This window comes from Lepidothrix coronata, unplaced genomic scaffold (assembly GCF_001604755.1).
Source record: "Lepidothrix coronata isolate B3197 unplaced genomic scaffold, Lepidothrix_coronata-1.0 Scaffold91, whole genome shotgun sequence".
Taxonomy (NCBI): Eukaryota; Metazoa; Chordata; class Aves; order Passeriformes; family Pipridae; genus Lepidothrix; species Lepidothrix coronata.
The window spans coordinates 804,376-820,063 of record NW_016690271.1 but is presented as its reverse complement, the minus strand read 5'-3'; the positions used below and the strand labels follow the sequence as shown (position 1 = coordinate 820,063).

The 15,688-nt window shown below is 52.0% G+C and overlaps 2 protein-coding genes across 6 annotated transcripts in view; one reads left to right on the top strand and one right to left on the bottom strand.

Annotated features, from left to right (window-relative positions):
• Positions 1–1,473: 1,473 nt before the first annotated feature.
• SPATA22 (spermatogenesis associated 22) overlaps positions 1,474–15,688 on the bottom strand; it is a 72,830-nt gene continuing 58,615 nt past the window's right edge. Inside the window, exons 14-24 of one of the 5 annotated variants that reach the window (XR_001875883.1) lie at positions 14,944–15,194; positions 13,531–13,688; positions 12,859–12,980; positions 10,640–10,802; positions 8,929–9,147; positions 7,719–7,867; positions 6,486–6,702; positions 4,302–4,446; positions 4,043–4,226; positions 3,388–3,456; positions 1,474–2,920 (exon numbers count right to left, since the gene is read on the bottom strand). The gene's annotated coding sequence lies outside the window, so the exon portion shown is untranslated. Of the gene's footprint in view, positions 2,921–3,387; positions 3,457–4,042; positions 4,447–6,485; positions 6,703–7,718; positions 7,868–8,928; positions 9,148–10,639; positions 10,803–12,858; positions 12,981–13,530; positions 13,689–14,943; positions 15,195–15,688 lie in introns of all 5 variants that reach the window. The other 4 variants (XR_001875882.1, XR_001875884.1, XR_001875886.1 and 1 more) reach the window with 4 other exon arrangements.
• The window catches only part of LOC108500544 (transmembrane protein 211-like), a 60,538-nt gene continuing 49,764 nt past the window's right edge, over positions 4,915–15,688 (top strand). Inside the window, exon 1 of the mRNA XM_017821543.1 lies at positions 4,915–5,231. Within this exon, the coding sequence (XP_017677032.1) occupies positions 4,944–5,231 (288 nt within the window). The 5' untranslated portion in view covers positions 4,915–4,943. The remainder of the gene's footprint in view (positions 5,232–15,688) is intronic.

Genomic DNA, 15,688 nt, shown 5'->3' with positions numbered 1-15,688 from the left:
GGAGAGCCCTGAGGGCAGGGGACAGTGATCCTGAGGGCAAGGGACAATGGCCCTGAGGGGAGGTGACAGCGGGCAAGTGTCATAGCAGGGCCACGAGAGCCAAGTGCCCTGCAAAGAATCTGGAGACCTCTGAGATGTGGCCCAAAATGTCCCCTTTGGCCACAGAGGCTGCAGCAGAGGGGACGGACACGGGGATGGATGGCCAGCCCTGGCCCCCATCCGACCCCTGCCCAGGGTCTGTGGGCTCTGCAGCCCCAGCTCTGGTCCCTCATGCCAAGGGCACATCGTGGCCCCAGTTGGTGCCTCGTTTGCTGCAGGAATGTGGCAGCTCCGTCATTCCATCCCAAACCACCCGGACACACCAGAAATCCCTGCCAGGCTGCATAGCGCCCGTCAGGACGTGGGGACACTGCCGGGTCCTGGCAATTGCTGTCTGATAAGTCAGTTCCGTCTGCGTCCCGGATCCTGCCACAAAAATCCTCTTAATTATCCTCCCGAGGCAAATCTGCTCTTTCCTCAGCCACCAAGGACGTTTGTCATTATAACTCAGCACTCAGGTTGATCTCTGAGGAGCAGAGCTCTCATATAAATGCTTTGAAAACACTGTATAAAGACTGTTATTATAAATTCTGGTTTGTGTATGAGGAAACTGAGACACGGACCCAGAGAGCAGCTCTCCCCAAACCATACAGCTCCACCTGATCCTTGCAGCAAACCATCCAGCCTTTTCCTGGGAATCTGCCGTGAGTGCCATGAACTCCAGCAATGGTGAGAAGGGAGAGACACAAACTGAGTCGCTTTCCTGTGGGATTTAGTGCTCCGTACCAGGCAGGAATTACCTTTCCAAGCATACAGCTCTCAGCCCAGTTCCTCTGCAAGGTGTTTTATGCCACGACATTTCTGGGCTCGATCCCCAGGACCTTGTTCCATGGGCCCAATTAACAAAACACCACGAGAATCCCAAAACAATCCCTGCAGGAGGTGCAGGGATCACAGGAGGCAGCTGCAGCTCTTCCTCTGCCATCCCCCTGTCACCCCTCTGCCATGTAACTGTCCTGCCCTCGGTGCTTGAGCCACGAGAAAATGATGTGATTAATAATCATTACGAAAGTTCCTGCACCATCTTTCACCCAAGTGTTCCAAAGCTCTTTACAAACACTCAGTAATTAACACTCATAAATTGTAAATTGCATAAAAGGTACATGGGGATCTTCCAGGGCTGGTCTGGAGCCGTCTCTTGGGCAGGATAGTGCAGCTGATCAACACCCTGTAGCAACTGCATTTTCTCTTTTGATATTATTTTTGTTAACTGATGCTCTTTGATACAGTTTTGTACACGTGCCCAGAGGCTGGTTGGGGGATAATGAACTATCCTATATGGTTTCTGCATAATGAATGGAGTTATTTAATTGGCACATAACCTAAGAGACTGCTAGTAGACTAAAACATTCAAAACATGAGCAAATAGGAAAGAATGGGATGACTCAGGGAACACTGAATTAACAGCCTCTGTCAAAGAAATTTGCACCCACTCCTCTTGGATTTCAATGCTGGGTTGAAGAAGAATGCAGTGATTTACATCCTTTTCGGTGGGTGAATTGCAGGCATTGCTCACCCCACTTGGTGAGGAAAACCTTCTATGTAACCTTCTATGTTGCAACTCATTTTCAAGCAGCAGCTCCTTTTCCAAAAACCTCATCCAACCTGTCAGAGTCTTGGGGATAATTCAATTTTCTTTGCATCAGATTCTGGATAACTGAGGAAACCTCAAGATATGAGGGTCTGACATGAATTACCTTTCCTGGATTAAAATTTTCTCCCTTTTCTGGGAATGTGGAGAAGGGCTGAAGCTCCAATCTGCTGTTGGTCACTGGAGATCTGAACTGGAAGAGTGAGTGACAGCAGGTTCCGGAGTCTTTAATAGCACGTGAGAGTTTAATTGTCTGAGCAATCAGCTGAAACATGACTTCAGGACATGGGTTGGCCAATGTCAGAGAAGCTGAGGGACTCCTCCCTGAATTAAAATATTCAAATAAAAAGCCTCCCTGCCTGGTGATTTTTCCCTCTCCACAGCTAGAAAAATAAACAAACTTTAATAAGATCTAAATGGAGCAATCTTGTTTGGACAGAACTAATAAAGCAGAACAAGACTTTGGCGTCTTTGACGTGGGTAATTAATCACGGGGAACTGCCCTGCTCAGTTACAGCACAAAAACACAAATGTAACAAATCGTGTTAGAGGCCATTCCCATTTCTCACATCTGTGGGACAGTCCATTTGTTTACATGTATTCACATGATGCTGAGATTCTCTCTCACATTTAGACTTCTCACTACTTTGGGAATACAAATAATAAAAACTGTATGACTAAGGGCTTTAACAGCCGAGATCTTACTCTGGAATCAGTAATAATGCCCAAAATATATAAGGAGTCAAAAATGCCTTTGTACAGAAACACACTAGAGCTTAAAACCCATATATTCCAAACATTGCCATTGGAACTGTTAAAAAATAATACAATATTATTTCAAACAAATAATCAGACATCTTGCAAAATAAGCAATACAGGCATAATCACTAAGAATCCAAGAATAAGTGGTGGGGAAGAGTGGGAAAGATGCAGCACAGACATATATTTGTGCACAACAGGATGCTGGGGAAGCTGGAAAATGAAGAAGAAGGAACTGATACATCACAGCAGGGCTGCTCCGAAACTGCAGTCTCAGCAGCTTCAATTACAGACTTATATTTTTCTCCTTTTTATTTTTTTTTTAAATGGGAAAACAAGTGTCTGCATGCACATACAGAATTCCCAGCAAATTTGGATGTGGCTGACCTCAGTCCATGGGAACAGGAGGGTTGGTACCGGCTTCTCAACTCTGCTGGGGATTTCAAAGAAGGGAATTCTCCCAGTCCCAGCCTGGAAAAAAAAAAAACTGGTTTCATTAAAACATTGCAACTCCTCCTTGTCTCCTTCCACTGAGCACATGCCCGAGCAGGGAGGTTTGTTCCTCCATGTCTGGTGGTTGGGCACAAGCAAGGGGTGACTCTCAGTGGGTGAGTGGGTGGGTTAAAACTTGAGGTTTGAAGCGTAAAATGGTGGGGGGGAAAGGGGAAAAACAGGCTCAGTCCCAGCAGAAAGAGCTGCTGGAGATGTGCTGGGCAGCCGAGCTCTGGGGAAGGAGCACTGAGCAGGAGCAGAGACAAATAGAAAAGCCCTCACACACCAGGTTCTGAGCCATTCCCCAGGCTGCTCCTGCAGCAAGGAAGCCTTTTCTGCAGGGCTTTAGTGCCACTCCGGAATTATTCTGAATTAGTGAGAACAAAGCAGCTTGTTCCCACCTCCGCTCTGCCCACATGGAATTGCCAGAGCTGTGCGGGACTCACCTCAGATGACCTTTCTCCAATCCGCCTTGTTTTTCCCAAGTTCTTGGCCATTCTACGGTGTCCTAAATACTTGAAAAACAACAATCCAGTTTAAATGAAAAGTTAAAAAAATAGTAATCTAGTTTAAGACCATTTTCTGTGTTTCCCCTTTTTATTTTCCCCTCTTTGTTTTTCTAAATGCCTCAAGGAGTACAAGAAGTGATGCAGCACATGGCAGCTCTCGGGTATTTCTGCAACCCAGGGATATGGGGAAAAAACAAGGCTGAGTGTGGTTTTGTCCGTTCAAAACTCTCGTGGAAGTCACAGGACAAGCAGCATCCCCATGGAGGATGTCCCACAGGACAAGACACACCCCCGTGAAGCCCAAACGCTGCATCCAGACAGAACCGCGGCGCGTTATCCCGGAGGTTGTGCCCGTGAACTGAGCTGGAAGTGCGGATGATTTGCCATCGGTTCGCTCCCGGGGCAGCCCGGCTCCTGCCGCAGCACTCCGGGCGCACACCAGGAGAGGGTGCCAAGCCCCCGGCTTCTGCTGCCGGGAACCGCACGGGCTTCCCAGCACCGCCGGGCTCTGAGCCCTCTCCAAAGGCTGCAACTGAGACACCAAGCAAAGCACCCCGGATCTGAAGCAAAACCTTCTTTTTAACAAAAATACCTTTAACTGTTTCAGCGGTGTCGGCGGTTAAGTGCCTCAAACACGGCTGAGGACGTTCGGGCGGGATAAAGATATTTTTTGCTATATTAAGAAAGGATTTGGCTTTTTTGGCTTGCGGCTGATGGACGTGAGTCCGCTCGGGGGGACAGCTGAGCTTCTGGAGGTCGAGAAAACCCCGTCAGATCTGCGAGGCGTAAGGACAAGACATCAATTCCTGCTGCACAGCGACAGCGACCAGGAGGTTTAGAAGGAATAAAACCTGATCCATGAAGTTTCAGAATGACTGTTGTAAAAATCCATCTGCACTGGGAGGCGCAGCTTTTACACCTAAAGTAAGCGCAGGCTCCCGGGCAGCCGCTTTGCCTCGCTCTCTCCCCACTCTGCCCCCAAGACTTTGGAGAAACCTGCGGGATTAAGGGATAGAATTGACATCGCTCAAAGCGAGCAGCCCCCGAGCAGATCTCCCTCCCACGGAGGAGCCGCCGACCCCGCGTTTTTAAATCCCCCCCCCGGTGACACCTGGGCTGCGAGAAACCCCCCGCAAACCCTCATTCCCCACGCGTGTCCCCGTCCGGGATCGCAGCGGGCGCGGGGCCGCAGCATCGCCGTCCGCGGGCACTGGTGGGGGGAGCGTGCGTGTGTTAAAAACATCACCGGCAACCGCAGGAATAAAACGACTCTTTAGCGGCCGCCCCGCAGCGAAACGGCGTAAAACAGCCCAAAACCGTGCGCGCAGGTGACCGCCCCGGGATTCCCCCCGCCCGCCGCGGGTGTCGCAACCGCGCCCGTGCTCAGCCGCGCCCCGCGGGGCGGGCGGCGCAGGCAGCGCGCAGGCAGCGCGCAGGGGCGCGGGCAGCGCTCCGGCCCCGCGCCCGGCCCCGCGGGCCGCCCCGCGCCGCCGATGCTGTCGGTGCCGGTGCCGGTGGCGGGCGCGGGGGCGGCGCGGGGCGCGGGCTCCCAGCCCCGCCGGCGCACCATGTGCAGCGGCGTCGGCTGCTTCTGGGCGCTGCTCTCCGCCGGCCTCCTGGCCGCCTGCGCCGCCGCCTTCCTCTCCCCGGCCTGGCTGCTGCCGCCCGGCCGAGCCGCCGCCGGCTTCGGGTTGCTCTGGCGCTGCGCCGGCCCGCCCCGGGGCTGCCACGGCTCCGCCGGCCCCGGCGGCTTCGGAGACATCCCCTCCGGTTCCTGGCAGGTGAGCGCCTCCCCGCCGCGGCACCCCCCACCGCCTCCCCCGGGCTCCCCGGCATCCCGTGTCACCTCCCCGGCATCGCGCCTGCCCTTCCCTGGATCCCGGGCATCTCCCATCACCGACCCGGCATCCCCCCCTGCCTGCTTCGGGCTCCCTGGCATCCCCCGTCACTTCCCCGGCATCCTCTGTCACCTCCCCGGCATCCCGCCTGCCCTTCCCTCGGCTCTCTGGCATCACCCATCACCTCCCCGGTATCCCTCCTGTCTGCTTCGAGCTTCCCGGCATCCCCAGAATTCCCCCGTGCCTGGTTCGGGTTCCCCTGCATCCCCCATCACCTCCTCTGCATCCTCCCTTGCCTGCTTTGGGCTCCCCAGCGTCACCCCGTCACCTCCTGGCATCCCCCCAGACCTGCTCCAGACTCTCCAGTATCTCTTGGTCTTCCTCACGTCCCTGAGGACCCCCTGTCATCACTCCAGCATCCCCTGTCCTGTCCCCCAGACGTGTTCCAGCATCTCTGTCCTGCCCTGAGCATCCCAGGCATCCCCTGCATCCTCCACGCTGCCTTCGAGCATCATCTGCATCTTCCTGTGCTGCTCTCCAGCATCCCTTTCATCCCCTGCATCCCCCCATGTCCTTCCTCTGAGCATCCCCTCAGCACCCCCTGGGTATCCCACGGTCGCTGTGGGGTCACATCCCACTTTGGGATGCCTGGCTGTGCTTGGGGTGCTGCATGGAAGCCTCATGTTGGTGTGGGGGTCAGTGCAGCCCGAGTGAGGCCGTGGGCACGTCCTGGCTGTGCCACAGGTCTGACCTGGCCACCCCGCCCTGCCGGGGCCTCCTGTCCCTCTGACCTGCCTGGGCAGGTTCCTGTGGGAGGGAGGGAGTTGGGGGACAAGCTGGAGGGGTTTTGGTGCTTGCCAGCAGGGTATTGAGCATCACTTGCTGGCTGAGTTTGCTGAGCAGGAGGTGGCTGAAACCGCTGCCCCTGGGACACGCGGATCCAGAAATCGAGCCTGGACGGGGGGCACTGTGGTTGCCCCCTGCCCAGCTCCCCTGGGTGATGCTCTTACCAGGTTTTGGGAGGAAGGAGGCCAAGGCCTCCCTGCTTGTCCTGTGGGGCCTGGGGTTGTCGTGGTGTCCCAGGGTGACAAAGAACTGCCTGTCACACTGGGACCACACAAAGCCTGGTCCCAGTATCCCGCCCCCTGCTTGCCCCTGCCCTTTCTTCCTCCTCTCCCTTCATTCTTAGCTTCTTACCCCGAGGTCGTGAGTGCGATTTCACTGCTGCTGCTCAGAACACACAAGCTTGGACTTCCTCCAGATCACAATACAGGGCAGCATCCCCAAGAGGTCGTGGCTGTGCCTGGCACAAAGGGTGTCAGCAGCTGGGGTGCTCAGCCTGCCGTGGAGCTGCGCTGTTATCTCTCCCAGGACACCGGGTCTGCCTGTGGTTGCTTAAATCCCATCACGGTCCCTAAAATTGGCATTAAAGACAAATATTGTGAATTGCAAAGAAAAGAACCAGCTGTATAAACTCCTTCCTATTTATATAAAAAGGTGCAAAAATGCTCTTGTTTCCATGGGCTGGCCTTTGTTCAGATGTTTTTGCAAATGTGATGCAGATAAACACTCCCAAGTAATAACAAACTTTAAAGATAACGAAGCTCAGCAGTGACTCATTTGAACAAGCTTCAGCCTCTGAAAACACTGACATCCAGAATACAAAGTAGTGCAAAGCCTCTGAGCTTGGGCTGTGGAAGGATGAATATCACAGTACTGAGTGGAGTTTACAGGGGATTTTGGTGACATGTCCATGTCACTTTTATTAATACCGCCCAGATAATTAATGAACAACAAACCGTGCAGTGGCTTTCAGAGGAAAGTGCTCCCCTACCAGCTTTCTGCCATGATGACTGTGGGAATACCTGTTGTGATGGTTATTTGATGGGGTGGAATATGATAAAATATCCCTGACAGCTTTGCTGAGGCAGGTGACAGCTTTGGCTTTCTTGCATGAGCAGCCTCCAAGCCCACACGCCTCGGTGCTCAGGACGGGGGGAGCTGAGTGCTGGGAACCCTCTCCACGAGTTCGAGCAGGAGATTCTCCTTTTTGGAGAGATGGGGAAATTGTGGCTCTTTTTTTCTTTGCTTTCAGGACTGTGGCATTCATTTCCAATCTTTCAAGCAATCTGGTGGGCAGCTCCTTTTTTAAACGAAAGCCACGAGCCAAACATTGACAGGAATCCATTGACAGGAATCCGGGAGCTTCTGAAAACTGCCCCCAGCGTTTGCTGAAGTGGCAGAGGCTGGTGAGGAGGGTGTGAGCTGTGGCTGTGGCTGGCAAAGGGAGCAAAAGGTGACACAGGGTCAAGAGTTCTTCTAGAATGAAGCTGGTGGCACATCTTGGGGGATGCTGAGAGCACACCTGGGAAGGATGCTGAGAGCACACCTGGGGAGGATGCTGAGAGCACACCTGGGGAGGATGTCCACCTGCAGCACACGGGGTGGGCACAGCCCACAGCCGGGGTGTCCGTCCCTGGGGAACGTTGTTCTTTTTGTTTCCTGAAACGTGCACGTTTCCAGCGGTTTCCCTGCTCAAATGTGCCGATTTGTTGAAGGGCTGGGGGAGCCGTTCAGTCCTGCAAATGATCGTTAATGCCGTTTGTGTGTGTGCACTTGGGGGATTATGTTAATCATGCTACAAATGATGCTTTGAATCATGTCTGGAGGTTAATTAACAAGCCTTTCTTCTCTTAAGAGGGCCTTCACGTCTGCTTAGAGTTGCTGGCTTTTTTTCTGCTTCCTTTCATAATTACTTTGCAGCTCTCTAATATCATGGGTACCTTTAATTTAACCCTGTCAGTGCTCAGGCTGCTGAGGCTTTGCACCGTGCTCAGCATCATGATGGTTATTTGATGGATTAGAATATAATAAAATATTCTCTATGACTGGAGATGTTGAGGATAGGCTGAGACCATGCAGGAGCTGATGGGAACTGGAGAGGGTCTGGCTGGAGCCAGGTGAGGAGAAAGGATGGTGAGATTGCCCAGCCAATTTATGAGTGAGGCCCTTACACAGACAATTAATGGAAAGGAGGAAGTCCTGGAGCTGTGAGGGCTGGAGAGGGATGTCCCAAGGGGTGCAGGCACTGTGGGGAGAGGGGATTGCTTTGGGAGGCCAACAGGTAGAGCTGGGAGAAACCAGTGAACTTTTGAGCTCTGAGCTGTTTCACTGCATCTCAGTACTCTTCTTTTTCCTGGTGCCAGATCACTCTGTGCCTATGTGTACATGCAAAGTAGTGCTTCATCCTGAGCTAATTTATCTTCTCTTTCAGTGGGAGCATTTGGCTCATGGGTTCCTGTCTCAGTGCTGCACTTTGGAAGCTAGTGCTGCCACATTTCAAATTTCTATTTTTATTTTTCCAGATAGTCTCCAATTATTTTCAGGCTTTGCCAAGCATGTAATCTAAAATAACAAAGACGCTGATCCGCCCATGATAGTCAGGGTAAAACCACATGGACCATTTGCCTATGGAGCCAGTGATGCCATGCTGGAGCAGAGCCCAAAACAACCTGCTCAGGATGGGGAGAAGGCTTTGTACGACCCCAGGAGTTCCTCAAGTGGGTCTTTTCTGGTTTTTCAAGCAGGAATTGAAAAGACTCAGCAAAGCTTAGTGAAAATGTAAAGTAAACCTGCTTACCCTTTCACTGGGAAATGCTGAAGGGTTTCATAAACCTTCATTGCTGGTTTCTCGCCGTGTCAGTCCAGCCCTGGGTCCCCGATGTCATCTGAGGTTTGCCTGCTCAGGTCAGGTTTGCAGAGTAGTTACACAGCAGCCCTGATCCCAGTGAATCAGGAGATTGCTCATGGAGATGGGAAGATATTTGGAAAATCTGTCACTCCTCTTCTAGTGCAGGCTCTGGCACAAGGGAGAAATGAGAATTTTGGGAGTCCCTGGCTGACAATATGACCCAAGCAGGGAGCCGTGTGTGTGCTGGCTCTTGGGCAGGGTCTGCTCTACCTCCAGAGTCGTGTATCAAGCCAACATGTTAATTTGGGATTATCAGGAAATCACCTTTTAGCTCCTCAACCTAAGAACTTCCCAAGAGAGCAGATCTTTCCTGGCTCGCTCTACCAGTCCATTTGATTTTTAATTGCACTTACACCACATTGGCAAGGGTTGTTAAGTCCTAAGTGTAAGGAATTCTTGAAATCACCACCTTTCCCTACATGCACATTTGCCTCGCAGTAAACTTTATCTCCTTTCATCAGCCACCCAGAGTTTTTTGACCTACATTAACAGAACAGAAAACACCCAGTGTTGGGGAAACCTGTAATTCCTGGGCTGTGGCCCCACGTTTCAGTACCCAAGCCACAAACCACTACCAGGACTCACTGATCAGTGACCTGCTCACTGCTAAGCTGGGCTGAAAGGGGTGCTGAGACAGGACCAGCTTATGGGTGGGCCAGGGGAGGTCAGGTTAATTGGAAATGCAGACAGGCTGCTCTCAGGGTTAATTCTATCCACTGCTTTCAAAGGGAGATGGAAGCTGCTTTACTTAAACAAAAGCAGGGAGAGGTGGGTGCCAGCCCTGGGGCCACTGCTTGGGCTGCAGGGGCTGGGCAGGGACTGGGGCTCAGCTGAGATGTGGCCACTCGTGACAGTGATGGTCAGTTCACACTGGGTCACCTGCCCACACACCTGCTCGACAAAGAGCAAATCCTGAACCCCGGGCCTTGGGAAGGGCATTGTCCTGGTGCATCAGAGACATTTTGGGGTGAACGTTGCATTTCCCCTTTGCAGGGCCCAGAGTGGAGTCTGGCACAGGGTGGCAGGGACACGGCAGGGACATTTTGGCAGTGGGACATTCCCTCCATCCTCTTGAGGCTGCAAGTCCCACTCCCTTCAGGCTCCTCTCCACTGGCTTTGTGAGGAAAAGCCAGATGGGAGAGTGGTGTGACCTGCAGGGCATTCCCTGGCCAAGGCGATGAGCCCAGCTTTGCTGCCAGTGCCAGGAAAGGGCTTATCCCAAGGAAGGATAATAACAGAGCTTGGGTAAGAAGGGCTGATCTGGTACCCAGCGACAGAGCACTGCTTGCTGCCTAATTAAAATTTCATTAAGTTGGTTCACATCCCTTGATGGAGGTCACAGGCACACCATTGATGTGCTAATGTCTTACTTTTTCCCTTTTTTCTCTCTTTCACCACTATCCATCATCCTCTTAGATAAAGCAGTGCCATTAGGAACTGCTTTCCAGCATCCCCAGATGCAATGGCACTGAAAGAGAGACAGCCTTAATTCATCAGACATATTATCTGTCTCTTATTTTCTCCCTAATTAAAAAAATGCCTTCCTCCCCCCACCTTGAATCAGCTTGGGCATTAACCCCTCTGGTGTTTTAGTGAATACCTGATTAGCTGGAAAGCGGGAAAGTTTCCTGGAAGGCTGGAACTGGCTGAGCTGTGTCCTGGTGCAGGTGGTGCTGAATTTTGCGCACAAGCAGCTAAATTTGGGCTGGGAAGAGGTACCTCTGTGCGTGCTGTGGTGTGGGCAGGTCCCCATCAACCAAATCCTGCATTTGAAGAGGAAGAAATGAGGGCTGGAGTCTTGTTAGCTCCTCTCCTTCTCTGTGTGCCCCAGGCCAAAACATCCCATCTCAGGGGACTGGGACATCACCACCTCCCCGGCAGCATCACCCCTGGGGCAGCATCACCCCTGGGGCAGCATCACCCCTGGGGCTCTGCATTACTGCCAGGCTGGTCTGGGGAGGTTGGACCCACTCCCACCATCCCCATCGGACAACACTGGGCACTTCCCTGCGATCCTGGGCAGGGGATGTCATTTACATGGGAGCCAGGATGAAGGAGAGGGAAGATCAAATAGGAAGGAGAGAGCTCTCAGATGGCGCTGAAAGGAAGGTAATTGCCGGGGAGGAGAAGATGGGGACGTGTGGGATCCTCTTCCTGGCCGTCGCTTTAATGCCGACCAGATGGCGGATGTTTGTTTCTGTGACTTGTGTGGGGGAAATATGAACAAGCTGCGAGGCTCCATCCACCCACCCTGCACAGGCAGCGTCTCCCACCAAGGCAGGAGCCTCTCTGCTGTGCCCAGATGGATATTCCCTGGTTTTACCAAGATCCCTTGCACCTCTGCCCAAGGAGAAGGCACCTGGGTCTTTGCCAGCACTGCTGCAAAACCCAAACCCCCAGTCACCTCTCAGCACCTCCACCCAGCACTGATTTATTTTTTTAACAAGTGTAAAACCTTGGTGTCCGTTTGCTTGCTACCTCTCCAGGTACAGCACTACCCAGTTTAACCCCAAAACATATCCCTATAATGAATATTTAATCACATAGAGCTCTGATGGGAATGGACAGTCTGTAAAAATGGTTTGATTAATTTTCCCGCCTCTTCTCTTACAATTGAATTTACCCTTTTTTTCCAGCTCATTTGGGGTTTCTCAAACATTTTCTGTCTCAACAGATATCCCTAGAAAGCCAGACACGCTGTGACCCTCACTTTTTTTTCCTCACTTAGCCTGTGGCTTTATTTCCTACTTATTTAGGATATTTATTTTCTGCTCCCATTTCCAAAGATGCTTAAGCTTCTGAGCAGGGCTGAAACACCCAAGCAGTCTGTAATGCTTCCCTCAGCCTACAGCTCCGGGTCCATCCAGCATAGCAGCTGTTGGGGGTGGTCAAGTTCCAATTAATAAATTGCATTAATAAACTAATGTGCATCGTGGTGTGACCCAGTTCACAGGATGTGATGGCAGGAGCTTTGCCAACTTGGTTTATCTCTGCCAAGCCAAATACCATGTAACATTTCTCACCATGTAACTCATTGGATTGGACAGATTTTTCTCCCTTCACCCTTTCCACTTTAAGCTGGAAAGCCCATGGATTCTGGTTTCAAAAGATGAGTTAATTTTTAAAAAGTTTTCATTAGGGATATTAAGGAATTCTTCCCAGGACAGTCATTATGTGACATCTTAATTTTTATTTTTTTTTTTTTTGTGAATGAAACAGCATCTTCATCAGATTTATTGCTCAGTGAATGGCACAGCCACGGCTCATGTCAGACCTGTAACATATTAAAATAACGGGCAGGGGATTGTTGTTAATCGGAATTTATTACGCTACATAAAGGCATATTTACAGTCCCACCAGGGGACGATTAATTTGTTTGGGGATAAACAATTAATCTCCCTGGGAGTGGGAGCAGAAAATCTGACATGGTTTTATGTCTTTTCCCTGCGTGGCAGAGGCAGGATTGCTCACAGCCCCAGGCTCCCCCCGGGGGTCTCCCTGGCACCTTCGAGGGTCTGCAGTGCCCAGGGGTGGGCAACTCACCCAGTCCTGCTGCTCCCTGGCAGGATTTGCACTGGGACCTGTGCTCTGTGCTGAGAGGAATGGCCTTTTCCCTGCTCCTGACTGGGCCCTCAGAGGCGGCCTCTGTGCATCCCGGTTTTCCCCCCACTCCAGTCTATTTTTGGGTTTCAGCCTTTGCATCCTGTTTCCTGCATCCTCTCCTTTCCGCTCAAGATGCAACAGGCACAAACAGGGAAGAGAGAGAGGGAGGTGCTACTCAGTGGGAAGGAGAGGGTTTTAGCTGCTGCTGTTTTGTACCTTTGCTCCATGGACTTCTTCAAACTTAAGCCTTGTTATTTTCCTTCAAAAGCGGCTGTTTGACCTGCAGGTGTGACTCCAGGACAGGGCAGGAGCACTTGGAACAGTTCCCAGCTGAAGCCCTGGAAAGGTTGTGACAAAAGGAAAAATTTCTGGTTTCCAAGAGCATATCCAGTGTTTTGGAAGGTGACAACAGCACACACCTTGTGTTCAGGCAGCTCTGGCCATGGTGTCCTGGCATAATGTGGGAACCAGACCAAGAGTGTCAGTGTGCAGCAGGGTCTCTTGCCATCTGCCCTGTGCCGTGCCTTTTCCATTGTCCCCTATGCTGGGACAGCTGTTCCCCTGCCATCCCTTGTGCCCCACATAAACCTGCTCAGTGGCATTGCCCCTTCTGCCCCTAGAGCTGCCCTATGGCCATTTGGTGTTCCAGCATTCCTGGCCCACATGGCAGAAACCAACCCTCACCATTTACCTACTCCCATATGAATTTTCTCACATTTATTCATAAGACTTTAATTCCCTTTGCCAGTGCCTGGTTGGATTTGATGGTTCTTTGGCCACCACTGTGCACATCAGGGTGCTGTGACCCTGGGACTCTACACTCTTGTTTTCAAACCCTCATGGCAGGTCCCAGACCAGACTCAGCTCTTCAGTCAGTGTAACACTCACCTGCACCCATCCTGTTTGTACCCTTTTTCATGTCACTTTGTCCTGAAAAACATCTTCACACCTCTCCGTGGGGATTAGCAGCCCAAGCGGCTCATCGGTTGTTTCCAGCAGGAGTTGTGAGTTTTTAGGGGATTTGTGCTACCACAATTAAGGAAAACCTAGATCATTAAAAATAATATGCTTCACACGAGAGAGGAACCAGCCTGCTTCACAAGACCCCTTTCTGCTGAAAAATTCATCGCTCTAAATTATTAATGGTCCTCGCAAAGGAGGATGGTTTTGCCGGGCGGAAGGTGAAATGCAGATGCCAGGCAGAGTAATCCTTTTTTTGTTATGAATCCTGATTTCCTCACCACGCTGCTGCCTTGGAAGTGGTGGGGAGCAGGGCTGGGGCTGGTCTCCCCACAGGGCCCGACGATGGGAGGGTGTCTGTGCGATGGGGTCACCCATCCCACCCCACCCCAAACCCTGTGGATCCCTCCTGGGGTATGGACAGGGCAGCTGCCCTGTCCCTCATGGGGTGTCTTGACTTTGCAGCACTTCTCTGTTCAGGTCTCAGTGACTTGGAAGGCACAGAGAGGAGCAGATATCCCTGCTGGAACAGCCTCTCCATTTCTCTGGGTAGCTGTTTTCACTGCTGTGCCTTTTACATTGCATGTCAGGAATTAATTTATTGCTGGGACAGCATTTGCATTGCTTGTGCAGTGCATAAATAGGCTATAAATAAGATGCTGATTTCTAATCACTGCACAGCATGGAGGGAAACACACCAGGGTGACAGGATTGTGACCGTGCTCCCCTGGCCTGTCCCTCACCAGAACCAGTGTGTCCCTTTTTGGAGCAGTGGCAGCTCCCAAGCAGGACCCTGCAGGCAGTGGCTGTGCCATCCAGCACCTTCCAGTCCAGCTGCTAAAAACCAGCTCATCAGTGAATAACACAGGTAGATGAGGGCAGTGCCAGACCTGTGGGGCCGCACCACTAGTGGGAGGAGTTTTTCTAGCTGTTTGGAGCCCCCATAGCCAAGGGTAAATCCAATTCCCCTTCCCCCACTCAGCCTGCCTGTGGTTCCTGCAGGTTAACTTTCATTTCGCAGATTATTTACTCCTGATTTGTAACAGCTTTGGTAAGAGGGGCCAAATGGAAACACGTATTGGGTTTGTTTCTGTAGTAACCATGGCTGCCCAAAAGCTCATATATAGGGGGAAAAATAAAGAAGGAAAATTATGCATTCCTAACCAGGATGTCTCAGCAGGACAAGAGGACTGGACGAGGGTGGAAGTGGGACCAAGCTCCTCAGGGCAGCTCCTGCCCAGGTTATAAAAGCAAGGCTTGTCAGGAAGATGGGAATGAGACCTGTCTTAGAGCTGTAGTGCCTGAGGGAGCTGAGGCGGATGTTACTGCAGGGTGACTCACCAAAGCCAGAAACATTCCATGGAATTTGCTGTGAAATGACAGGAGTTGACGTGGCTGCCGCAGTGCTGAGGCCAAGGTGCCCTCATGTTCTTTGATTGCTGCCACGAGCTGGGTGCTGGAGGAGGAGGGTCATGGGTCCTCTCACCATCCCTGGCCACACTGTGCCCCTGGCTGGGCTGGCACGTGGCCCTGATGGTACAGGGACGAGCTCGCTGCCAGTGCCATCCCGTTGGCAGAGGTGGAAACATCACCTGCAATGGGGACAGAAACAGCAATGGTGCAGTGATTGGGCACCTGTACCCAAGGGTGACCTGTTTTGCCATAAATTAGTGCTTTTCTCAGTTTTTACGCTGCTGGAGGTGAGCTGGGCAGGGGGTGGGAGCAGCCTGCTGTATTGGCAGAGCTGCAATGGAACCTTTGCAGCACAGTGGGATCCCCACCGTGGAGCATCAGTGGCAAATCCCCCCTCATTGCCAGTCCTACTGGGGTGGGCACTGACACAAGATTTCACCCTCAGCAGAGGCACCAACACACATCACAGACATCTAATAGCACATGTAATAGCGACATAGCCCCTCATGCATGTCATACATTTGCTATTACCACTGTAGCCCAAGTACTGATAACCCCTGGGACCAGGTGGTGGGTGAACCGTGGGCTCAGACCTAAAGGTGAATTTAAGCAACACAAGGTGGAAGGGAGAAGGTGGGAGAAGTCACCTGTGACAGGGCCCCACTTCCCAGTT